The 25,429-nt window shown below is 44.4% G+C and overlaps 2 protein-coding genes across 7 annotated transcripts in view; both read left to right on the top strand.

Moving 5' to 3' along the window:
- The window catches only part of LOC119169206 (vesicle transport protein GOT1B), a 176,301-nt gene that overhangs the window by 65,900 nt on the left and 84,972 nt on the right, over window positions 1-25,429 (top strand). For 2 of the 5 annotated variants that reach the window (XR_012893485.1, XR_012893486.1), the window contains exon 4: window positions 23,930-24,069. The exons of the other annotated variants lie outside the window; for them this stretch is intronic. The gene's annotated coding sequence lies outside the window, so the exon portion shown is untranslated. The remainder of the gene's footprint in view (window positions 1-23,929; window positions 24,070-25,429) is intronic. 5 annotated transcript variants of the gene reach the window in all.
- LOC119169209 (uncharacterized) lies at window positions 1,400-23,923 on the top strand. Of its 2 annotated transcripts, none has more exons than XM_075886167.1 (2): window positions 1,400-1,543; window positions 1,606-23,923. In XM_075886167.1, the coding sequence occupies exon 2, from the start codon at window positions 14,785-14,787 to the stop codon at window positions 16,111-16,113; it is 1,329 nt and encodes a 442-aa protein (XP_075742282.1). In that variant the 5' UTR covers window positions 1,400-1,543; window positions 1,606-14,784; the 3' UTR covers window positions 16,114-23,923. The 2 variants fall into 2 exon arrangements, with proteins under 2 accessions (XP_075742282.1, XP_075742285.1); XM_075886170.1 differs by having other exon boundaries at window positions 1,400-2,284; window positions 2,363-23,923.

Genomic DNA, 25,429 nt, shown 5'->3' with positions numbered 1-25,429 from the left:
TGGTGGCGTTTGGCGCGAACGATTGTCTCTCACAGTGGGACCCCAGTGCATGGCACCACGGGCCGTCTGCCGGGGGCCCTTGGGGTGTCAGGCATTGGCGACACCGTCTTGTTTGTCATGTTGTTGAGTGTTGTGTAATATTGTGTAAGGTTATGTAGTGTGTGGATCACATTCAGTGTTATAATAATTCGGCTGACGATATTGTCGGTCTTAAAGTAGCTAAATAAATGTGTGTTGTTTGGCTTGGTTTGTCCCGACAGTGTCTGCTGTGGCCGTTCACTTCAGAAGCGTGGCGCGCTCACCATTTCGAGACCCCACAACCTTTAGAGCATATCATTAAAGGGACCAAAAACTGATTTTTTCCTACCCAGTTTTTTCTGGTGGGACCGGAAGTTTACCCTCTGCAGTGTTTGCAGCTGCAGTAGTTACTTCCAAAAGCATGTAGCTATTTTATAAGCAGTATTTTTCTGTTTAAAAGGCTATGACCACCGATATACCTTTTTGTCCTGCAATGCTGAAAATTGATAGTGATGACTGTAGCTCTTGTAGCAACTTGTGCTTGCTGTCATTGTTGTGCTTTCACAGGAGTTCCTGTAACTATGCTTAACCACCTTTATTCTGAGCTTTACAACTATTTTTAAAAATAACAACCTGTTACTATGAGACAATGTGGCTATATACAGCTTCCCTTTCTACCTCGTTGCGTGCACTTGTGCCCAAGGTTGATGAGCCTCTGTCGCGGATGGCCCGTCCCGTCGTTGTTGCTATCTTGACACACCAGCCATGTCAAGTCATCGCAACGTCACTGTACGTAATTTCTGTGACAAAGTAGGTGTAGGTGTAAACCACGTCACTCCAATATCTTGCCGACCTGGAAACTGCATGCATGGTTTCATGAGCACATAGAAAAGTTGCTCGAGACGCACTGATGAGCACAGGATCATGACGTGATGCGAAGATAGCGCCACTTTATTGCGCACCATTTACGCTGGCCTATAAGTACATTTTTTAGTAATATCTTATGCTACAGAGAAGCTAAGAATATTTCAATACTAACAGGAAAATTGTTGACCGTGTACATGATTCATTCATATAGGGGGTTTAACCAACGTTACTAGATACTTTTAAAGGGGGACGCGCCCTTTGAAAACCGAAAAATTGTGAAAAAGTCGATTTTTTTAAAACCACATATTCTGGTAGTATGGCTTAGAAACTATTTGTTCTGTAAATATCAATGTCTAATTTATCGTGAAAATACGTCAAAGAAATTATATAACATGCCGCAGGAGCTGGCGAGTGGCCACCGAGCGCTGAAACTACCCCTACTTCGCGCATTTGCCATTTCCCAACCACAAGGCCTCGCTCTCTATAAGGGGCCTCGCTGATGAAACAGGTGGGCTTCTTCTTGAACGCAGTTTGATGACTCCTACTACATATTTGGCGCCATGGCAGTGGCAGCTTGTAGACTGTGATGTCTCTTTCGTGGAAGTCACAAAGCACGCACCACTTGCACACGTCCATAAATACTTCCTCGAACCACAAGGTAAATACACGTCTTGAGTTCTTTACTGATGCGTCACAGTCTAACACTTCTGTGTCATGTAGGTCAATCCTTTTCGGAGGCCGGCGTTCTCCATCCTGATGCAAGCATTTTCACAGGAGAAGCTTATGCATTACTGGCAGTTGTAAAACACATTATACAGATAAAGGTACAAAAGACAGTAAATACAGAGATTCCCCAAGTAACGCGAAAGCCCTAAAAACTCCTAAAAACACAAAAGCCAATGTTAGTGTTGCTTTACTCACTTTTATGCACACTGTACACATCAAAACAGCATGTCTTTGTCTGCGTGAGATACAAGGAAACATTTTGGTGGACAAGCTGGCTGTATCTGCCGACACAGCTGCCAATGTATCAATACCAATCCCTGCCATTAACTTGAAACCTTTTCTAAAACGATAGCTTAGGGGCTATTGGCAGAGTACGTGGAATATACACAGAGACAAATAACTCCATGCCATTAAGCCGCAACTTGGTAATTGGCCGCCACTATAAAAATCTCGACACACAGAAGTAACACTTACATGGTAAGAAGAGGACACACACTCTCTACACATTCATATCTTTTGTCTGCCAGTGATCCGCCATTGTGCGAGAGATGTAAAGAACGACTTACGATTCTCCACATCCTTGTGCAGTGCAATGAGTTAGATGCTCTATGGAAAAAGCACTTTTTACTACCCTACCGACAGCAGCTTCCACTACACCCTAGGATGCTCAACGGTAGGGATCCGCTTTTTGGATTCCAATCACTGTCTATGTTTTTAAATGATGTACATAGTTCTCACTGCTTATTTCGAGGTGATCCAAAGCACGACCTCTGTACCCTCCGCCACATCATGTGGGGCGGGTGTAACAGTGCTGCGAACAATGGGAACGGGCAGTGCCAGGACACCATGTATCCCAAAGAGGTGGGAGCGCGGATAAGCTCCAAAGGCTCAACCATGCAACGAAGGGCCATCCAGCGGCTTGAGGAGGCCCTGGCAAAGCAGAGGAGAAAGAGAGCCGACGCCACAGACAATGGGAGTGGAGGAGCCCGAGTATTCAACGCCTAGCCGGAGCACAACGTCCTCAAGATCCAGGCCCTGGGACTATAGGAATCTATTAGCCATAGTCTACAGATAGGGAATACCCGTGCCCTGCGTGGCCGGTGACTTCCCGCATGCCGGATGCGTAAATAAATGTTGTTTCTCTCTCTGTACCGACGTTGCGGCTGGGGTGACTACATCCCCGCCATGGTTTTATAATCATGACTTTTCGCCGTCTACTTTCAATACACATATTTCATGTCACTGTCATGATTTTAATACTTCTTTATGTTTTTACCCGCATTAGCGCAAGGAATTTCAAGGCCCCTATACAGCCATGCACCATATCATTGCTCACATCTTCGGTCTTCTGAAATGGCAATGGCATTCTTTGGCCATGAATTGGCCCTGGTGCCATAAAATACCACTCATCATCATCAGCATGCTTGAATTCACGCTCAATATTGTTTCTTTCTTCAACATCCGAATACAGATTGATGCCATATTTATTGACTGTCTTTGACATGGCTTAACATAAAACTTCTAGCTCTACAAATTTTTTGGGGACAAGAAGTTGGTCGATTTGATTGCAGATTACTTGCAGTCGCACTCAAAATTTGTTACGTTTAACCAACCGAAGTCATCTGTCGTAGAGATCACAACGGGGGGTCCTCGAGGCTCAGTTGTTAAGCCGCTTTTGTTTATTATTTATATAAACGGGGTAGCAAAAAATGATCAGTTACACCCAAATTAAGCATAGAGTGAATGCAGATGACTGCGTTATTGTTAAAACCATATCTAATAGTACTCACAATGAAGATGTGCCGGATAGTGTTCTTTTTTTTTTCTCGTCATTTTGTAACAGGAGTGAAACATGCCAAATGTTTATTTACTGCAAAAATACCGTGAACATGGCCTTTTCAAATGAGGGAGCCTCTTTATATTACATATACTAATGACGGTGTAGGTCTAGTACATGTTACGGAGTTTAAATACATTGGTCTAACTTTCATGACAAAATTAAAATTGCACAGCATTTCGAAATAATTTTCAGCAAGCTCTTCAAAAACTTTATCTCCGGCATGGTAAATGTCCAATAATTTCAAAAATACCGTAGTCATGACCTTTTCGGATGAGAAAGAGCCTCTTCATATTACATATACTAATGACGGTGTAAGTCTAGTACATGTTACGACGTTTAAATACATTGGTGGAACTCTCACGACAGATTTAAAATGGTACAGCATTTCAAAACAATTTGCAGCAAGCTTTTCGTAAACTTTGGTATCTCCAACGCAGCTTAAGCAAGCCGACAAGAGAATTTAGACTGACAGCGCATGAGACTCTGGCCAGGCCTAAATATGCGTTGCTTGTTTCGTCACCTCACCACAGGCATAACTATGTGAGAATCTGTTGAAAAGCAGCAATAAGGTTTATATTTTCTCGCAGTGACCAGCATTCATCGCCTACTTCGCATGCACATGTTTTATAGCTGCTCCCCCTCTCGAACATCGGCGCACTCGCAACTGTGTCATCCTTCAGCATAAAATACTTCACATAGCTTCTAGTGTTCTAGCACCCATATATCCTTCGTTGCATCTTCTGCAACTGTACTCAGCGATCTGGCCTCGCTGTGATGGTCTGGTGGCTAAGGTACTCGGCTGCTGACCCGCAGGTCGCGGGTTCGAATCCCGGCTGCGGCGGCTGCATTTCCGATGGAGGCGGAAATGTTGTAGGCCCATGTGCTCAGATTTGGGTGCACGTTGAAGAACCCCAGGTAGTCAAAATTTCCGAAGCCCTCCACTACGGCGTCTCTCATAATCATATGGTGGTTTTGGGATGTTAAACCCAACATACCATCTCATAATCATATGGTGGTTTTGGGACGTTAAACCCCACATATCAATGTACTCAGCGATCTGATCCCCTAAGTTATTGCCTGTTAGAGATGTTTTGAATTGTTTTTGTTTGTTTTTTTCCACATTGATTTATGGAATGAGGCTGAAGAGTCTCTGAGCTGACTCGGTGCTGAGCAGTGTGAAAAAAAAATTGCGTACACATCTATTTTGCTTTTAAAGTGTATTTTTTCAAGGTGCTAGACATCTGTATGTACACCTGCTATGTCTGAAAAATTGAGACAGCAGTATTTGTCAATAAGTACCATTTGGAGAGATTTGCTACCGTGGTTAACTGCTCTGTCCTTTTGGGAAAAGAGGTTTTTTTTTTAATTGTATGGACAAATTTCTATCCTGACACCTCTCTCGTCTATCCCCCGTGAGCACTGCCGCGGAAGGTGGCAATGGTGACGATTTTAGGACCGGCACATAAGTCTACATCAAATATATTTTAAGGCAATCGACAAGTAACCTTATTTATTGCCTGGCAAACGCGCAGTCAACCAAATAGAGTGTGCCTTGAAAACAATGTCAAGAAGTAGCTACAGTAAACCCTCATTATAATGAAGTCGCTTTATTCGAATTATCACTTTTATCAAAGTGTCCAGACCCCACTGCGTGTGATTTAGATTGAGTTACTTGAAGCATGTCGATAGTGTACCCCTGTTAGAGCAAAGTAACAAGCTGCGGATCCATATTCACGGCGGCGCTAAGAGCGGGTGAGCGACCACCCAGGCCGCCGAAGTGCCTGCGCACTTCTTTCATCTATGTGCCGTGCCAAGCGGCCTTTTCTGCGCTGAGCGAGCAATGTTTGCGCTAGTGTTGAAAGGCTAAAGCGCCCCCGTGCAGACTGGTGTAGATTATGCGAGTCCCCGAGGTGTGAATTTTACCCTCTTTCTCCACGCTCTACTCTGGTACCATCTTGTACGGAGGCGCATGTTGGCTGCTCCCTGCCGCTGGGCCACTGGCTACGCCAATAGTGTCACATGACCAATACGGAGTATCTGCATGCCTCTGGGTTTTTCCCATCTGTGGTTGAAAGACACACGTGCGCGTGTGTTGTGCGAGGTCTGTGTGAACGCAGGAAGTGTGTGCATTGTTAGTGCTTTTAGTTGCCGTCAAGTGTAGATGGCACCGCCGGTGCCCGCACGGAAGTGTCTGACATCGGAGCAGATAGCTCAACTGCTGTGAATAGCTCAACTGGTGTGATGTGGAAAAAGGAGGCAGGCAAAAGTCTGAAATCGTAGGACAGTTCGGAATACTGCCATTCACATTACAACAGTTTTGAAGAATAAGGATGCTAAACACGACAGCTTTGACAAGAGTTGCTCAGCCAAACGAAAGCGCAACTGTGATTCTATGTATCTTGAAGTGGGAAGAGCGCTTCTCGAATGGCTCAAAAACACTAGAAGCGTGAACCTTCCTGTAAATGGGCTTGCATTGAGTGTAAAATTTGACGCCCTTGCCACCCAAATAAGCAGGCAAGATTTTAACTGCAGCAACGGCTGGTTTGAACGTTTCAAGAGACCACACCGTTTTCAAAATCGATCGTTGGTGAAAGTGCAGCCGTAGACCGCGACGTCATAGACGGATGGCACTAGTATCGGCTGAGGCCTTACTTCAGCTATATAAAGAGGGAGACATTTACAATTTGGACGAGATGGTCTTCTTTTACAAACTATTGCTGACGCGCACGTACCCTACACTGGGCGGAACCTCATCAGGATGTAAACAAAAAAAAAAAACATGTTACATTGCTGTTCGGTGCTAATGTGAAGGGGGAGAACAAGCTCCCTTTGCTGATACCAGGGAAGTGGGCAAAGCCGCGATGCTTTCACAACGTGGTACCTAATGGCTGCATAAACAAAAGCAGCAGACAAGCTTGGGATGACAACTGTCTTCGAATAGTTTGTGCGCCTGCTTGATCGAAAGTTCACAGAAAAGCAAAGCTGTGTGTTCTTATCGAAAATTGCCTCAGTCATGGCACGATTGAAAGTCTGCAAGCGATCACTTTGGAATTTCTACCAGCGAATACGATCGTGATATTGCAGCTCATGGACCAAGGCATTATTAAGACAACCTGAAAGTTACCCGGGAAAAGTCTTTTACAAACTTGGTATGATTAAGGATGATGAAAGAGGTTGTAATGAGGACACATTCTATCCAGATATCAGATATGCTATCACAGCAATATTAAGTTTTTCGTTCTGGTCCGAGTTTGGCTTGATGTTTCTTAATTGTGCAGAGGATGCTCGTTGCGTATGATGCCAATATGGGATAAAGCATTGACTTACTTCGAGCAGTGCATTTACTATGCCATTCATGGAAAGAACTGGCACCTGTAAAGGTTGCAAACTGCTTTGTACACGCATTTCGTCGCACATGCCGGATTTTTTGGTCGCATGCAGAAGACACTGATGATGACTGAGGGCTGCGACGGTCTCTTTGAAGCTGTGAACAGCATCGTTGGCAGAGCTGTGGAAGGCAACTTCAAATCCTTCACAGTGGCTGACACAGATAGTAGCTACAGACGGTTGTTGGCTTAGCTACGGATGATGAAATAGTCTGCTTACTTGGAGGCCCTGAGGAGGAAGATGAGCAACAGTAGCGCAACACAGGAGAGCCTCTGTCTGTTGCAAAATAGAGTGGAGTGCGGGGGAGGTGACCACGTCGTCGTAATTTGCCTGAACCAACTGGAGCAGGCACTCCTCGCACCCAACCGAAGCACCTCACAAAGCCAGCTGACTGATTCCAAAAGGACTAGTTTTGGCGCTGTTCTGCCTTCTCTCCTGCTCTTCCTGCTTCACGTTATGTTTTTTGCGCCTCAGTCTTCTGCACCAGCTGATTGACTGTTTTGTGCGTGAATTAAGGTTTATGTCACTGAATACCACTTCTGTGAAGTTGTCATGCCTAATTTACTCGTACTTGCTTAGCTTTTATGGGGCAGTCATGTATATCTAATTACCGCTTCTATTGAATATATTTTTTTTTTCTGTCGTGCTGACTTCGCTATAACGAGGGTTTACTGTATCTGCTTTCGTTCAGAGCTCCACATATTTTCTCGTTGCCAAAAAAATCACTAGGGAATGTTGTAAACTCTCTTTTGTATATGAGTGGCATTTTTTAATCATAATTCGAAATATTTTCAAAAATGGGAAATACTTTTTTTGTTTGCTTGGTGGCATCTGGCCACACACGTTGCTGAGCTAATGTGTACCAGTGATTGCAACCAGGCTCTTACAAGCCAAGTTGATAGTTGCTGCTTGAGCAACACCCTGCCCTGCACTATTTTATGCTTGTTCAAGATTTTTTCCTCTGTGCTTGCTTCGACAAGGCCTGCCGGTCGCAGTGATGTTATTGTTATTGTCGCAGTGTTGGGCTGACTTTTTTGATCTCGGCCGCATTGATCGACCCCACTCACGCGCCCTCTGGTAAATCATAAGGTACGCAAGTAGATGTTATCAATTCGGACTTCATATGGGACACAATGGTAACGGCGATGGCAAAGACCCATTGAGAGGTGCCCAAGTATTCGTATTGCAATAATAATATGTTATGGCACATTTTAGCTTAGTGGCTGAAAATTCCAGCATTGCACGAATGTTGCTTCACAGGGGCTGTGAAACGTCTGATCTGAATGTTCTTGCTGCTCCAAACTTGCTCGAAAAGGCATATCTAGCGGCTCCAAGCTTGCGTCAAAGTGTTTTTTTGGATGCTCTAAGCCTGCTACAAAAGGCACTTTTGCCTGCTCCCAGGACTTCTCCGAAACCTATGTACCTTTTTCCATCCCTGTGTTTTCAATTCGTATGCGCTGGCCGCTTTCAGAAATGTGCTGTTGCTATCCATGGTAGCATTTACCGCAGGATTGTCTACAGTGGTAATTGCAAGCAACATTTTTTTTACTCTGTGAGCATTGGATAAGTGTGTACTACAGGATTTTCATTCTCGCCATGTACGATCTTGTCAGAAGTGACTGCGGGTTTGTCCGCAGTGGTTACGGCAGTAATAAATACACTTTCGACTCTGTGAGCCCTGGCCATGTGGGTACTTGCGTAACACACTGCTGTCTACCATCGCTCGACTGCTTTGGTACCCAAGTTTGTAGCACTCGCTGTGAGGCAGAAAAGTGTTCAAAACATTCAAATTTCTGCCCATTGAACACAAAGGAATGCAGCCAGGAAATTCGACAACTCCGTATCAGCAGACTTCATATAATGGGGATTCTACTGTAGTTGGCAAAAAGATTGGTCATCTTCACTGGGTAGAAAACTGTCAGCAGTGGCATGCTTGCCTATTGTAACTTGTAAGCGGTGGCCTTGGTTATAAATTAATAAATCAAAATTATTTCTTCATCTGGTGGTATGAAGTATCAGTGTGCTACATACTACTACACTGCACATATTGAAGGCAGGCTAAAAAGCTAAAGGATTTTTCACATATTAGTAAAGTACAATTTCGGAATCTCAGAAACGCCTCTCTTATTGCGACAAAACGCTTGGTGAGTGAGCGTACAGAGAAAGAATGCAGATGGAGATGCCACCGTGAGGTTCCGGCAGCAAACACCAAGAATTGGTAAATTTTCGAGATGTCTACTGAGTGCTACATAGCTTGTACTCAATAATATTGAAGTACATTGTCATCTCTGTGTGCTATAGACCTAACATACAAAGTTTCAGAACATTTTCATTTCATTTCATTTATTTTCTCTCAATGCACAAGGTGTTACAGAGAGGAGGGGTGGAAAAACAAGTAACAATTTGCACAAACAAATGGAGCATGTTTAAAAAGGGTATGCGTTTATGGTACTCTTGAAGTTGGCCGGGTCAGTGATGGATGCGATGGAAGCGGGAAGGTGATTCCAGTCCGTGCTTGTTTTGGGCACGAATGAATTAAAATGGAGGTTTGTACGGCTGCTTGTAATTCCAACTTTGAAGTGGTGATCGCTGCGGCATGAAATGTAGGATGGTGGCAAAAAAAGCGAGTTACTCAGTGAGTGCATGGTATGGTACAACTTGTGGAAGAGGCACAAGCGCGAGATTTTGCGGCGAAATGATAGGCTAGGTAGATTTAAAGTTGACTTCGTATGGGTACGTATGGGTTGCTGTACGGGAATAGTTCGACAAAATGAAACGAGCAGCGCGATTTTGAATTGCTTCGATGCTACTGATATGGATGTTTACGTGGGGATCCCATCCCATACAGATGATGAATATTCTACCTTTGGTCGGACTAATGTTTTATAGAGCAGAAGTTTCAGTTGCATCGGGGCAAGGGAGAAGTTACGGCGTAAATAACCAAGTGTGCGGTTAGCATTGTTTTTAATAAGGTCAATGTGAGACGGCCAGGAAAGGTTGTCAGAAATTGTAACGCCAAGGTGCTTGTAAGAGCTAACTTTAGTAAGGGGAGAATTATTAAGTACGTAGTTAGTAGAAATATTACATGTTCGACGTGAAACTCTCATTACCTTGCATTTAGTAACATTAAGGTTCATTAGCCAAGTATCGCACCAAGATGAAGCATTGTCTAAGTCACACTGAAGGGCAAGGTGGTCAGAAGGGGTTTTAATTTCACGGTAAATAACACAATCATCGACGAAAAGTTTAATAGAAGAGATGTTATGTGGCAAATCGTTAATGTAAATCAGGAAGAGTAGTGGGCCAAGAACGGATCCTTGGGGGACGCCAGAGGTTACGGGTGAGAGGGGGGAGTTGGATTCATTTGCAGTTACAAATTGGGAGCGGTCTATTAGAAAGCATTCAATCCATTTTAATATGTTAGCATCAAGATTAAGTTTGCTTAGTTTTAGCAGTAGCAGTTTATGGCATACAGTGTCAAAAGCTTTAGCAAAGTCGAGAAAAATACAGTCAACAAGGGAAGAAGCGTCAATGGCAAGAAAAAGGTCATTAGTAAAGCAGAGAAGTTGGGTCTCACACGAGTACTGTTTCCGGAATCCATGCTGGTGATCACTAAGGAACGAGTTGTTTTCTAAAAAAGTGATTATGTGGGAGTAGATGATGTGTTCCATGAGCTTACACGGTATACTTGTTAACGATATGGGCCTGCGATTGCGCGGGTTATGAACGTCACCTGATTTGTGAAGAGGAACCACCTTTCCCGCTTTCCAGTCGCCCGGGAGGCAATGACATTCCAAAGACTGTGTGAAAAGCTTACATAAAATGACAGATGAGTAAACAGAGGTATTATGCAAAAACTTTGCACAGATAGTCTTCACCTGGAGCACTGGCTAATTTCATGTTTTCTATCAATTTTTGTATGCCGACACAGTCAAATAAAAGGGGTTCCATGGGAACAAAGTTGTGGGTGGGGGTATCGGGAAAGGAAAGTGCTGTAGGTTTAACAAAGCATGATGAAAACACAGAGCTTAAAATGACACAACACTCTTCTTTTGGTACACGGCTGTTATCATCACGGATTAATTCTATCGCCTTTTTTTCATTTTCCCTAATCATCTGCCAAAATTTCTGTGGGTTAGTTGCAAGCAGGGAGGGAAGCGTTTGTTGATAATAATTTTCTTTTGCAACGGATAATGCGCGAGTGTACTCGTCAGCTGCGTGATGATAAGAGGACCACCTTTCCGCGTTGTTAGTTAGCTTTGCCCTTCGAAAAATTCGTTTTTTTTTATTCAGTAGTCGTTTTAGTATAAGCGTGAACCAAGGGGACTTTGCGTTTCATGGAGTCAATGTCGCGAAAATACTAAAAGTACACTGATATTTAAAAGGGAAACTAAATTTGGTTTTATCCACTATTACTGAACTTATGACAGTGAAACTTACGGCATTACTGTTTTCAGAGCGCAGTTTATCAATCTAAACCAAGTAATTATTTCTTTTTATGATCACTTTAACATTCACCGAGAAAAACCAGATCACGTTCGTGTCTAGCAATGAACCTAGCGCCTAGTGAACATATGGTGGGGCACTGTTTCAATGTTGTCTGTTGCTTTTTGTTCATCTGCTGTCAAAGTTGCATTGCGGTTCACTGTAATGCAAGGCCAACGTGCAAAAATTGACATCTTAATCAATTAACAACTGCTTAACATTACGCACATATTCAAGCATCGCTGTAAATGCAGTCACCACTGTTTATTTATTTATTTATTTATTTATACCCTCGGGGCTTACAAGAAGCATTATAGAGGGGAGGCACTAAAGTACAAAAAAAAATATGTACAGTACAATGAAATATAAAGCAAAGAACAATGTTAAAGCGGGAGACAAAATTATGAGTGTAGATAAACGAGCATAAATAGTAACAAATAAAAATATATTTATACATATGCTAATATGATGCAACATAATAAAACAGTGATAAACAGAGGATGGCAGTTGATAATATAACACAGAAAATCGAATTATGTACTTATGTTCTTAAATAGATACAGAAGTAGTGATGGAGAGGAACGAAAACATACCGGATTACTAGAATGACAAAAAAATGCATACAAAGTAACTAAGCAAAACACAATAAATATTAACTAACAACAAAACAAAAAAGAGGTGTAAAAAGTGGTAATCAAACAATAAATCGCAACTGCAGTAGGGGAGCAGCTTGGTAAAGGCTTATAACGCGTTTCTTAGTGCTTTACGGAAACGACCTGTGTCTCTGATTGCGACAAGTGACGCAGGCAGGCGATTCCACTCGGGACATGTTTTCGGGAAGAATGAATATGAGTAGGACGCTGTGCGCTATGGAGGTACATGAACTTTGCAAGGATGATTGACACGTGGGGAGATATAAGATGCTGGTGTAATGTATCGGGACTTGAGCTCATGGTTATGATAGTAGATCTTGTGAAAGATGGAAAGACGAGCTAACCTCCTACGAGAAGAAAGGAGAGGAAGGCCAAGTGTTAGTTTCATATTAGTTACGCTAGAAGATTTATGGTAATTGTTAAGGATGAAACAGGCTGCTCGATTTTGCTCATTTTCGATTGTTTTTCAGATTAGCATGGCCAGGGTCCTATATCGAGCATGCATATTCAAGGTTACGTCTAACATTGGTGATGTAAAGTTGTTTTAGTTTCTGTGGAGTTAAAGAAAAATTTCGTTTGAAGTAACCTAGCATGTCGTTAGCTTTTGACTGTTGGATGAACAACTAAGGTGGCTGTGATCTTGTCAGTTTTGTTTGACGTTTGTATATATGCACTAGGTGGCCAAAGCAGCAGATTCAAGTAGCTCGAAAAATAAGAATTGGGTGGAGCATATTCAGCAAGCATTCTCAAATTATGACTGGTAGATTGCCACTATCTCTCAAGAGGAAGGTATATAATAGCTGCATCTTGCTGGTACTTGCCTACTGGGCAGAAAACTGGAGGCTTAAAAAGAAGATTCAGGTCAAATTGAGGACGACGCAGCGAGTGATGGAAAGGAAAATGATGGGTGTAACCTTAAGAGACAAGACGACAGCTGACAGTGTTCCTTGACAGTGGGTCAAGGAACAAACCGCTGTTAAGGATATCATAGGTGATATCAAGAAGGAGTGAACATGGGCCGGGCATGTAGTGCATAGACAGGGTAACCGCTGGTCATTAAGGGTAAGTGACTGGATTCCCAGAGAAGGCAAACACATCAAGGGGAGGCAGAAAGTCAGGTGGGCCGATGAGATTAGGAAGTTTGTTGCTATAAAGTGGCAGCAGCAGGCACAGGACTGAGTTGACTGGTGGAACATGTACTTTTCTTTTGAACCATGGTCACGAATGCTGAATTGTCGCGTGAGGTTGACGCACTTTGAAAAGAGGTGGCAGAAATGCGCAAAAGCCTTGAGATGTTTAACTCACTGTACAAAAAAATGAAACAAGATCAGGAAGCGTTAGCTTTGGACAACAAAATTTTGAGAAAAGAAAACAAGGACCTAGCGAGAAGACTTGCTAATTTGGAGCAATACTCTCGTATCAACAAGATTGAAATCAAGGGTATACCCTGCGCGCAGGGGGAGGACTGCAAAGCCATCTTGCAAAAAATTGGGGACAAGATAGGGTGTCCAGTGACCTCTACAGACATTGATGTCATTCACCGTGTACCCGCCAGGAAGGACAAAAACATAATAGCCCGATTTTGCGTGAGAACAAAGAAAGCTGACTTTATCAGCAAAGCTAGAAAAGCTAGGTTAACTACGGCAGACCTTGACCTCCCACAGACCCCGGCCGTTCCAATCTATATCAATGAACACTTGATGCCTGAAAACAAGCGCCTTCTTGCGCGGGCATTAGCTCTAAAAAAGGAAAAAAAGGTGGAAGTTTCTTTGGACTGATGGTTGTCGTATCAAGGCGAGGGAAACGGAGGACAGTCGGGTGTGTGTCATTGGAAGCACAGGGGACCTGTCCAAAATTTGCTAATGGGACCTAACGGAGTTTGACTTGGCTTGATAATGAGTTACGTGCCTTCCGGAATAAAACATTTAGTCTCAGCTAAAAAACCAAAATTGACGTTTTTTTCATCAGAATATTCGTTCATTACCAAACAAAATAGACGATTTCAGCTTGCTACTCGATACTTTCGGAACATCGTTTTCAGTAATAATGTTAACTGAAACTTGGTTAACACCCACATCTGACATGTTTCAGCTTCCTGGCTATCAATCGTTCCTCCGAAATCGTCGTGATAAACGAGGGGGTGGTATCGCACTCTTTCTCAAGGAAAATATCTTGGCTGAGCTCATGGTCAAATTTACTGATGTAACCCCTGATTATGAGGTGTTAACAGTGCAGAGCCGTAACAACATGTTCTCCGTTATGTACAGACCTCCATCTGGTGACACAACAAGATTTTTCGCATTCCTTGAAAAGCTTTTCAGCTATTCATTAGAAGAGAAAATCAACCTGATCTTAGGTGGTGACGTCAATATGAACATGCTTTCGTCGCCCCGTTACAAAAAGATTTCCATTCACTCATCACAACTTACGGTTTTTCAAACACGACTATCGACGGCACATCCCTGTTAGATGTATTCATCTCAGGCATTAACATCGACTTGTTGGAGGCCGATGTTGTGTACACTGACAATAGTGATCACCTAGGTATTATATTGTAACATACTAGAAAAAGGTAGAGAAGAGAAGCAGACGAAGACTGAGAGTCTTGGCACGACCGCAGTGTGCTGCCGCAAACGACCATCGTTCACCTCCTGTAAATAAAACCATCTTATCACAGCTCGCTGTTACAGTTCTGGTGTTCTGGTGGAGGTGCTGGGTAATCGACACCCGAAGACGGAAGGTGAACCGCAAGTTCTTCGACGGAGCCGTCGCATTGCTGGACTTCCACCGAATCCATCTGGTCTGGACATGTCCCACAACGCAAATGAACACCGACCCCTCTCGACTTCTGCGCCGACCAGTTCGGCTCCACAACTGAGAGATGCTCGTCCCTTTGCCAGCAGACCAGATGAAGACGTCGAGGCTTGGCTCATCCATTACAAACGGGTGAGCGCCGCTAACAGATGGGATGCCGCTTCTCAGCTTTTGTACGTCTTGTTCTTTCTGACAGATACTGCATCAATGTGGTACGAGAATCGGGAGGAAACGCTAACGACGTGGGACAGATTTGTTTCTGAAATCAAAGAGCGCTTCGGCGACCCAACAATGATAAAGAAAAGAGCAGAACAGACGCTAATGCAACGCACTCAAGTGCCAGGTAAAACTTGCACGACCTACATTGAGGAAGTCATAAAGCTATGTAGGACCATTGACTCCGGAATGTCTGAGGAAGACAAAGTCGGGCACATTCTAAAAGGAATCGCCGAGGATGTTTACAGTTTCCTCATCGCGAAAGACACCTTGACATCTGTCACCGATGTCATTCGTCATTGCCGCACTTTTGAACAACTAAAGACGAGACGCATCACGCCGAAGTTCGGCAGGCTACCCAATGTGACGACCATCACGAGCATAGACAGCAACCAGGCGCTTGATCTTGCAACAACAATCCGGCAGGTAGTACGTGAAGAACTCGGCCTGTACGCGCAAGTGGCAAACTGCCCAAGCACTCATCCCCCCTATCAGCCACCAGAGTTCGAGCGAAACGTTGCTTCATTCTCCTCGCACCGAGTGGCGGAGGGCTTTGAGGATTCTGATGCCACACCTCAGTACGATAGAGGCCCTGCCTATGATGCACGATCACGACGAGCACAGCCACATTCTTATACTCAGGGCTCTCAGCCAGACTACGTCCCGCTGCGGCAAGGACAGTATCAACCCTACTACCAAGATGTAATTTACGACGAATACAATGAATTCCAGAGAGTGGCAGAAACCCGTTCTTCGCGTGATAACGAACTTCCTCGCCGACAGCAGCGGCCCAGGATTCGTTCCATTGAATATAGTATAAACCGTGACCCTCCCGTGTGCTACAACTGTGGTTTCACTGGGCATATCGCACGGTATTGCCGCCAACAACGCCGCCAATCACGAAAGACACCAGCCATGTCTTCGCCACCAAGACCCGGTGCTTCATATGACCTGCGGACAACCGACTTGTTTCCAAAAGACCGTTTTTCGCGCGAGACCAGACGCAGTGATTCGCCAGCATCCGAGTGGAGTTTGACACCACCATCCAACCGTTCTCGTCGCTCGCCGTCTCCTGTGCGTCGTTCTTCTCCGCCGCCGGGAAACTAGAATCCGCGGCCAATGGAGGTGAGGTCGCCGGACGGTCTTTTCAAGATATACCTCTGCCTATTGTTATGATCAAAAACAGTGAATGTGTTGATTGATGGAATACCGACGATGGCGTTAGTTGACACTGGGGCGACTGTGTCTGTGATGAGCCTCGCCTTCAGAAACCACTTAGGTCGCAAAGTTATATTTTCATGGGACGATACAATCACCTTTCGTGGTGTAGGAGGCGAGTGGCTTAATCCTCTTGGTGTATGTGTTGTCAGTGTTTCATTGGCTGGAAAAGTATTTGTTTCGAAATTTCTGGTTCTATCTCGTTGTTCGCACGATGTCATTCTTGGTATCGATTTCCTGGAGCAATGCGGTGCTTCCGTTGACTGTGGTAGTGGGGAAATATCACTAAACAATTTGTTTATACCGTCGCTTTCTGAAGAAGACTACCGTGGCGAAGACAGGAACACACTTAGTGTGATTGATGAAGTGATAGCACCATCTTGGTGCCTGACACCCATTCGAGTCTCTTCTACAGCGGTTGATGATGCTTGTGTTGACCTCGTAGTGGGGCCTCTACGCAAGAACTGTTTTAAGAAGGACATACTTGTGCCTTGTTCTGTTGTGTGCATGACAAAAGGAGTAGCAACATTGTGGGCGCTGAACTGTTCTGCTTCCTCGCGGGATGAAGATAGCTCTCTTTGATGAAGCCTCATGCAACTCGATAGCCGCAATAGCTACGGACCTCCCCACCTCTTCCTCTGCTTGTGATATTCACCATAATGAAGATCTAATGCTCACTATGATCAGCAAGACTCTCAGTACGACGGAACGGCAAGCGCTGGTGCAGGTCCTTTCCCGGCATGTTGCTGCTTTCGACTTCAAACGTAGAGATGCACCCCTTTAGAACCGCACGCAGGAACGCTTTTACTGGCCCAAGATGTACGAAACGATGAAGCGTTACGTCGCTAGCTGCGAGACGTGCCAACGTCACAAGCGCCCGGCCACCGCTGCACCAGGTCCCCTTCAGCCCTTAACACCACCCAGCACACCTTTTGAACAAGTAGGAATTGACATTATGGGTCCATTTCCGTTATCTAACAATAAGAAGCGTTGGATAACCGTCTGCGCAGATCATCTTGTGCGGTATGCCGAAACCGCAGCTATTCCCTCTTCTACCGGTGCATCCGTGGCGGACTTCTTGCTTCACTCCGTGGTCCTTCGCCATGGCCCACCGCGTGTTATTATCAGCGACCGTGGCCGCCAGTTCACTGTCGATGCCGTTGAAGAATTACTACGCATGTGCACAACACAGTTCCGTCATTCCATACCGTATCACCCGCAGACGAATGGCCTCGTTGAACGGACAAACAGAACGCTGATCAACATGCTTGCCATGTACGTTTCTTCCAATCACAAGAACTGGGATGAAGTGCTGCCTTTTATCACGTACGTGTACAACACGGCAAAACATGAAACAATGAACTTCAGCCCATTTTATCTGTTGTACGCCAGGTTGCCACTAAGCCCTCTAGACACTTTCTTAACCTTCATTCTACACAATGACGACTCTGTATCAAACACCCTGTGCCTCGCGGAAGAAGCCCGTCGAATCGCTCGTCTTCGTACTCTGGCCTCTCAACGTCGTTCGAAGAAACGATACGACCGTCACGAACCGGTTTTATTCGAAAAAGGTGACTTGGTGTTACTCTGGACACCGCAACGCAAGCGTGGATTGTGTCAAAAGCTTCTGTCATGATATTCAGGCCCATTTGTAGTTTTGGAGCGTCTAAGCCAGCTCACTTACGTAATAGCTCGTCTTTTGACCAATGGTCGACGATCGAGCAGAACGCAGCTCACTCACGTTGCTCGCCTGAAACCTTTCTACCCTCCTTGTGCATCATAACTCGCCCTACGGGCTTCGTTTGCTTGCGGGAGAATGTAATATACTAGAAAAAGGTAGAGAAGAGAAGCAGAGGAAGACGGAGAGTCTTGGCACGACCGCAGTGTGCTGCCGCAAACGACCATCGTTCACCTCCTGTAAATAAAATCATCTTATCACAGCTCGCTGTTACAATATTACTGGTAAATCGAATGCACTCCATTGCTATTAAAACTACAAAGACAGTTTTTATTCAATCTATTACCTTATCAAATCTTGAAGAATTTTGCAAGGTTATTGCCCAAGAGGCATGGCATAGCGTTTACAAATCGAAAGATAGTGACGCTGCATACAATGCTTTTATTAGCACTTTCCAAACACTTTACCATGATCATTTCCCCAAGAAAAAAGTGGCACGGGTATCCAGGGCATGCAAACCTTGTCTAACGCCTGAGCTTCTTCGAATGAGCATACAGGGCATGTTTGCGTTTATTCAATTTGTGAAGTCTCGAGATCCAGCCCTCCAAAGCGAATTTAAAAAAATATCAAAATAGCCTAACAAGTCAGCTTAGGTCTGCAAAGAATACTTATTTTGTAGCAATGTTTAGTGACCCAGTTAATAAAAAAAGTGATGTGGTCTGGCGCAAACTGAATGCTTTGTTAAAGCCTACTTCACTTTCAGTACTTCCGGACGTCTTAAATCGCAATGGCCCAAAACTTTCGGGAAATGCGATACCGAATGCATTTAATGAGTTGTTTTCATTGAAACCTCAGGTAAATAATGTTGATGGCCTCAATAACTATGCTCAGTTCCTGCCTGTAAACGCGTTTAGTGACACTCTATTTCTTGCCCCAACTACACCACTGGAAATTTTTTCTTGCTTCAGTACTACAGTCGAACCTCGATATATGGAACGGCGCGGCGATCGTGAAATAGTTCGATATATCCAAAATTCGATCTAAGAAAATCACGAAAAATATGCATCAACAGCTTGCTGAAAACAACCAACGAACCGTTTAAGCGCGGTGCAGTAAATGCTCACTTGAAGATTCAAACATAGTATTTATTGTGTTGGTTTAAAATATTGAAAAAGAGTAGCCTGCTTTTTGTTGGCCATGGTGTGTTTGACGACTGCGTCCTCAATATAGTCCAGGCGATTCATAAATGATAGGCCGGTGCCTTCAATCGCGCGGCAGTGGCGGCGCACAAGGGCCAAGCCAGCTACAACCTCAGCTGATGTCGGGAGCGGGGCACTATCAGCGCTTGCGGGATCCACCTTGGCAGAGTCTTCATTTGGCTGCTCAGCAGTAGCTTCGGCGACAATCTCCACATCCGTGAGCTCCGCCGTTCGGAGTTAGGCCTGTCGCGCACCACAGCGCGCTACAGGCCTAACTCCGAATGCACGAACACTGCGAGCACAACGACCGATGCCTGCCGATGCTACGGGGGAGGAGCTTGCAACAAGTGCGCAGTGTGCCGTTGACACCATAGAGACTGCAACGACTGCAAGCTGCAAGGCTGCGGCGTGAGTGGTGGTGGTAGTGGTTAGAAGATGAGAAAAGGCACCTAATTTCTGCAACCCGGTCAGAAGCACGGCGCAGTGCCTGCGGCGTGAGTCCGGGTGTAAAGCGCGCCCATGCCGGCTCGCCTGACTGCTTTCCCTTTCCTGGCGGCAGCGCGGGCCGCGTCCGAGACAGTCGTCTACGTCCTTTCTCTCCTATACTTTCCTCCTCAATCTTCACCTCCCACTCCCCCTTCCCCCGCGCGAAGCCGTGTCGGTGCCTTCGTATTGAAAGAAAATAACAGCTGCGCGCTTTTCTCTTCACTTTCCTCATTCGAGAACCTCTACTGCAAGGCTGCGGCGCGCGTACGCCGGTACGTTAAAATGGCGCTCTCGGCGCCATCGATGTGGGCAGCATTCGTAAACGCCCGCCGCTCTACCGCTACTTTCGAGAGTTGCGGGAAAGCTCGCCGCCTGTCAATGGAGCGCGGGTGGTTTGGGGTGGCCGAGTTCGATATATCCATTATGTGTCAAACTTTGTTTGAAATAAAAAATCAATAATGCATGCGATTTCCTGCGTGATATAGGAACCGTTTCATGTAGGCAATAATTCGATATATTCGTGTTCGATATATTGAGATTTGACTGTATTAGTAACAGCCGCTCCTTGGACGCCGATGGTATCCAGATTCGCCCCATAAAGCATGTGCTTGACATCATATGCCCCGTTCTTACCCAAAGTAGCTGCGACGCAGCTACTTTGCGTCGCAGTTCAAGGCTGGGAAGATGGGCTTTAATCTTTAAGTTAGCAACGCTTGTGTGGCGCGAGTAATCGGAATATATAAACCTGGATGCTCTATTTTGTACAGATTCTAATGTTTTGGAAAGATTAGGTTGGTGGGGATCCCAGACGGCGCAAGCGTATTCAAGCTTCGGACGGACTAGTGTTTGATATGCTAAAAGTTTAACAGAAGGGGGAGCAAGTCGTAAATTTCTTCTTAGGTAACCGAGGACTTTGTTTGCTTCGTTAGAAATGTTTGTTATGTGGGAGGACCAAGTAAGATCTGGCGTAATGTTTATACCTAAATATTTGTAGGAATTCACCAGGGATATTTCGCAACCAGAAAAAAAGTATGAAGTAGCCGGGTGAGATTTCCTGCGATGAAAAGAGATGACGGAGGTTTTCCTAATGTTCAAAGTCATGAGCCATTTTTTGCACCAGGTTTCTATAGTTATTAGATCATTTTGAAGGATCTGGGAGTCATTAGGGCAGTTAATAGGACGATAAATCACGCAATCGTCAGCGAATAGACGGATTTGGGACGATATATTGCTAGGTAGGTTGTTAACATAAATTAAAAATAGAAGGGGACCGAGCACCGTACCCTGAGCTACACCTGAAAGAACAGGACGCGTGGTAGATGATGTCTGGTTGGAGTAAACGAACTGTTCTCGGTTCGACAAAAAATTTCGTATCCATTCTAGAACTGCTGGGTCAATGTTTAAGCGGGAAAGTTTTAAAAAAAGGCGTTTATGGGGTACTTTATCGAAAGCTTTTTCAAAATCTAGGAAAAGGGCATCTACAGGAACATTCTGATCTATACTTGAGCTGATGTCGTTAATAAAGAGCGCTAGTTGTGTGTCACAGGAGAGGCCTTTCTGAAATCCGTGCTGACTGGGATGGAAAAAGTTTACAGAAATCAAGAATTTGACTGTTTGAGAATAAATTATATGTTCCATTATTTTACAGCACACGCATGTTAGTGATATGGGCCGGTAGTTTGAAGGTGAGGATGACGGACCTTTTTTGGGTATCGGAATGACCTTGCCGACCTTCCAGTCCCGTGGCACCACTCCAGATGACAGTGATTGCTGGAAGATGTGCGACAATATGACAGCACAGAGATGTTTGGTATTTTTTAAAACTTTAGAATTTATACAATCAATACCAGCTGATGACGTCACTTTTAAGGAATCAATGACTTGTATGATGCCATTTGGTTCGAAAATGACACTGGGCATAGCAGGGCAATCATGGGACGGCACACATGGAGATACATCGGGAACACATGAAAATGCATCGTCAGGTTCATCAGTAAACACTGAGCAAAACGTGGAGTTTAGTGTTTCGGCGACCTTGAACTCCGGGATGGGAATATTATCTTCATCTAGTAAAGAAATGGGTTTAGCATGGGTTGGGTTGATAGCGTTCCAGAACTTTTTGGGGTTTGTGCGTAGCATGTCTGGTAGGGTTGACGAGAAGAACGTCCGCTTAGCGTCCGAGATCATGGATGCGTAAAGTTTTTCAGTCTCACGATATTTTTCCCAAGCGTTACTGGATTTTGATTTTTTGGCTGACCGAAATTGTCTTTTCTTTTTGTTGCTAAGTCGTTTCAAAGTATTATTGTATCATGGCGAAGTAGGCCGTTCTGTGATGGTAACTGTGGGAATGTACATGTTTATTAATTGCTGCATTTTGTTTTTGAAGAGCTCCCAGTTCTCGTCAACAGAACGTTAGGAAAAATCCACGAGGAACCAATCGGAAAAGGAAGCTAGTTCATCATTCATTCCTTGATAATCTGCTTTGTTGTATAGGGTTATCGTCTTTTTTACTTTTTTTGGATTGGGCAAGTTGCACTGAAAAGTGGCATGAATGACGGCATGATCACTGAAGCTGCTCGGACTTGAAATGGACGAAACTTTATCTGGTTGGGTCGTGAGAAATAAATCCAGTAAGCTTGATGAATTAAAAGTCGTTCGGGTAGGAAAGCTAATCATTTGAGATAAGTTGAAAGTAAGGCAAGTATCTATGAAGTCACTTTCAGTGTTCGGTTTCGACATTGCTAATGCTAGATTAGACCAAGTTATCGCCGGGAAGTTAAAATCACCAAGGAGGAGAATAGGGGCGTTATCCGACGCTGACGTTAATAGTTGTAGAGCATCATGAAGCTCACCAACGAAAGAAGGATCGGAATCAGGGGGGCGATAGCAGATGCCGATGACAACGGGTGGAACGGCAGCTTTGCAGTGAATAAAGACTACTTCAAGACTCGAAGGAATGTCGACAGCGCAGCATTGTAAACTGTGGTGAGCGGCGATTAACACTCCACCACCCCGCTTGTTTTTGCGATCGCAACGGAAAATATCGAAGTTGTTGAACAGAGGAAGCAATTCAGAGTCCAAGATAGATGCATTAAGCCACGTTTCGGTTAGGAGAACTAAGTTACAGTCACTTGCTTGAATTAGGCTGTGCAAGGCATCGCGTTTGGGCAGTAGACTCCTAATATTAGTATAGATGAGCGAAATAAGGTTTACATTAGACTCGGTACGGACTTTAGCAGATAGCTACGGAGCACGTGGGACTACCGTTTGCGTAGTCGGATCAAGAATGTTGGTGACCTTATCGATGGTTAATTTTCGGTATCCAAGTTTATAGGGTCGGGACTGGGCTTTGCCAAACGCAATCAGCTGCTTGTGTATCAAGCGGGTGTTAGGCGAGTAATCTTGCGAAATGCTATACGTGGTATTTTTCAGCTTATTTGCGTTAGAAAGAATACGGTCTTTATCTTTGAAATGCGTGAACTTCACAATGATCGGTCTATTTTTGTTAGAATGGAAAGATCCCAGTCGATGTGCGCGGTCAATATCAAGTGGGTTGAGCGTTACTTTGAGCGTATTTTTGCAGAGATTTATGATTAGTTCCTCGGACTGGGCCCAGGTTTCGCGATCCGAATCAGTGTGTCCATAAAATATGAGATTGTTTCGCCGGGCGTGATCGTTTGAATCGTCAAGACTGCAGGTTAGTTGCAATATTTGTTCGGAATTTTTGACAGTAACTGAGCGAATGACCTCAAAGTCTGCCTGAAGTGTGCCTACGGCGGTACATTCTTTTTCTATTTTAGCAAGCCGTTGATTAATATCGTCAAACATTTTAACATTCTGGGACAGTGTAGTTTGCATGGCTTTCATTTCTTTCATAAGGTTGTCTTGGTTTAATCTAATTTCATCGAGTGCTGCCAAGATATCACCAGGAGTTTCGCTGGAAGCGGAACGTGTAGTAGGACCTGGATTTTCTTCTATATCGCCGGAAAGAAGTAGCAAATTTAGAAAACAGTAGCAGTATTGACACAATGCAGCAATACAATACCGTGGGCTCGGCAACACTATCAATGCATAGTACCGTGTTGGTTTGACGAATATGGAGTAACGGTTAGTTACCTGCACGAAAAACAGGCGTCACAGGTAAGCGTCCGCCATCCTTGACGTGTTGCCGAGCCCACTGGTGGGACCATGGGTGATGTTCGGGCTTTTATCTTGGCGGTGAATTGGCGGCGTCGAATCGGTGACGTGGTTGGCACGTGACATCCGGGAGGGGGCGAAGCGGGGCAGATCAGGTGGCGGTTTGGCGGTACATTGCGCATCATCCGTGTGAATTTCCGTGAAGGGCGGCAGCGGCAAGTCGGTTGGGCGTAGCGGCCGAGGGTGCAGCCGGACCAGGCCTCCGTCGGTACCGTGAGGCTCCGTGCAGGAGGCTGGTGCGAAACACAACCAGGCGACCATCTGCACGAAAAACAGGCGTCGCAGGTAAGCGTCCGCCATCCTTGACGTGTTGCCGAGCCCACTCACTAACTTAAAGATTAAAGCCCATCTTCCCAGCCTTGAACTGCGACGCAAAGTCGCTAGATTAGCTCTTTTTCATAAATTTTTTCACTCACTGTCCGACGCATCTGTTATCATGCCCGCGCATCGCATATCTTCCCGCACTAACCACAACAACCCAGTTTACCCTGCGCATGCCTGTACAACTGCTCACCTTCGGTCATTCTTCGTTCAGACAGCGAAGGATTGAAATGACCTTCCGTCCCACGTCGTGCGCCACTCCAGCCCCATTCTTTTTAAAGCGCACATTGAAGAAACCCTGTACTGCCCACCCCTCATGTAACACCCCTCCCTGGGGTTTTCGAGGTATAATAAATAATAATAATAATAATAATAATAATAATAATATTTATAATTTAGTATTATCTACAGGTGTATTTCCAAAACAAATGCAGATTTCACGCGTTGTCCCTGTTTACAAGCATGGTGCTAAAGAGAACATTAACAATTATCAACCTATTTCAATAATCCCAGCGTTTTCAAAAGCAATGGAAAAATTAATGCATATCAGATTGTTATCATTTTTAATCACTACAATTTGCTTCAAGATTTTCAACATGAATTCAGGAAGCATCGCTCTACTGAAACAGCCCTCTTGACTCATAAAGAAATAATCATAGATGCATTCAGTCGTAAAAAAATGGCATTAGGCATATACGTCGATTTTTCTAAGGCATTTGACCTAATCAATCATTCCATCTTTCTCAGCAAATTAGAAAATTATGGTGTGCATGGGTCAGCGCATGCTCTTTTAAAATCCTACTTTTCAGACAGGACACAATTCGTAGATGCCAACAATGAAATATCTGCAAGGAAGCCGGTCGTTGTAGGTGTGCCACAAGGAAGTATTTTAAGGCCACTTTTATTTTTGATCTATATTAATGACATTGTACACTGCACAAACAACGCAACATTTGTCTCTTATGCCGATGACACAACAGTTTTTATTACAGGGAGCATGGAAACAGAGATAGAAGAAATGGCCAATGAAACACTGTCTGCTATAGATACCTGGGCTTCAGGTATCTATCTAACACAATGCTATAGATACCTGGGCTTCAGTGAATTTACTAAAACTAAACCCTTCAAAAACACAAGTCATTTTATATACGCCTAAAGGAAAAAACCTTGATAAATAAGATGAGCTTATTTCTGGGCTCTCAGCAGTTAGACATGGTTGATTCTGTTAGTATTCTTGGTGTATATTTTTCACGACACCTTATGTGGAATGTACATGTTGATATTCTATACTCTAAGATGTCATCGGCCATTGGTGTCCTTGCAC

Source organism: Rhipicephalus microplus, chromosome 2 (assembly GCF_043290135.1).
Source record: "Rhipicephalus microplus isolate Deutch F79 chromosome 2, USDA_Rmic, whole genome shotgun sequence".
NCBI classification, from domain to species: domain Eukaryota; kingdom Metazoa; phylum Arthropoda; class Arachnida; order Ixodida; family Ixodidae; genus Rhipicephalus; species Rhipicephalus microplus.
The sequence above is the reverse complement of the archived record's forward strand: the minus strand, read 5'-3'. Positions and strand labels throughout refer to the sequence as shown.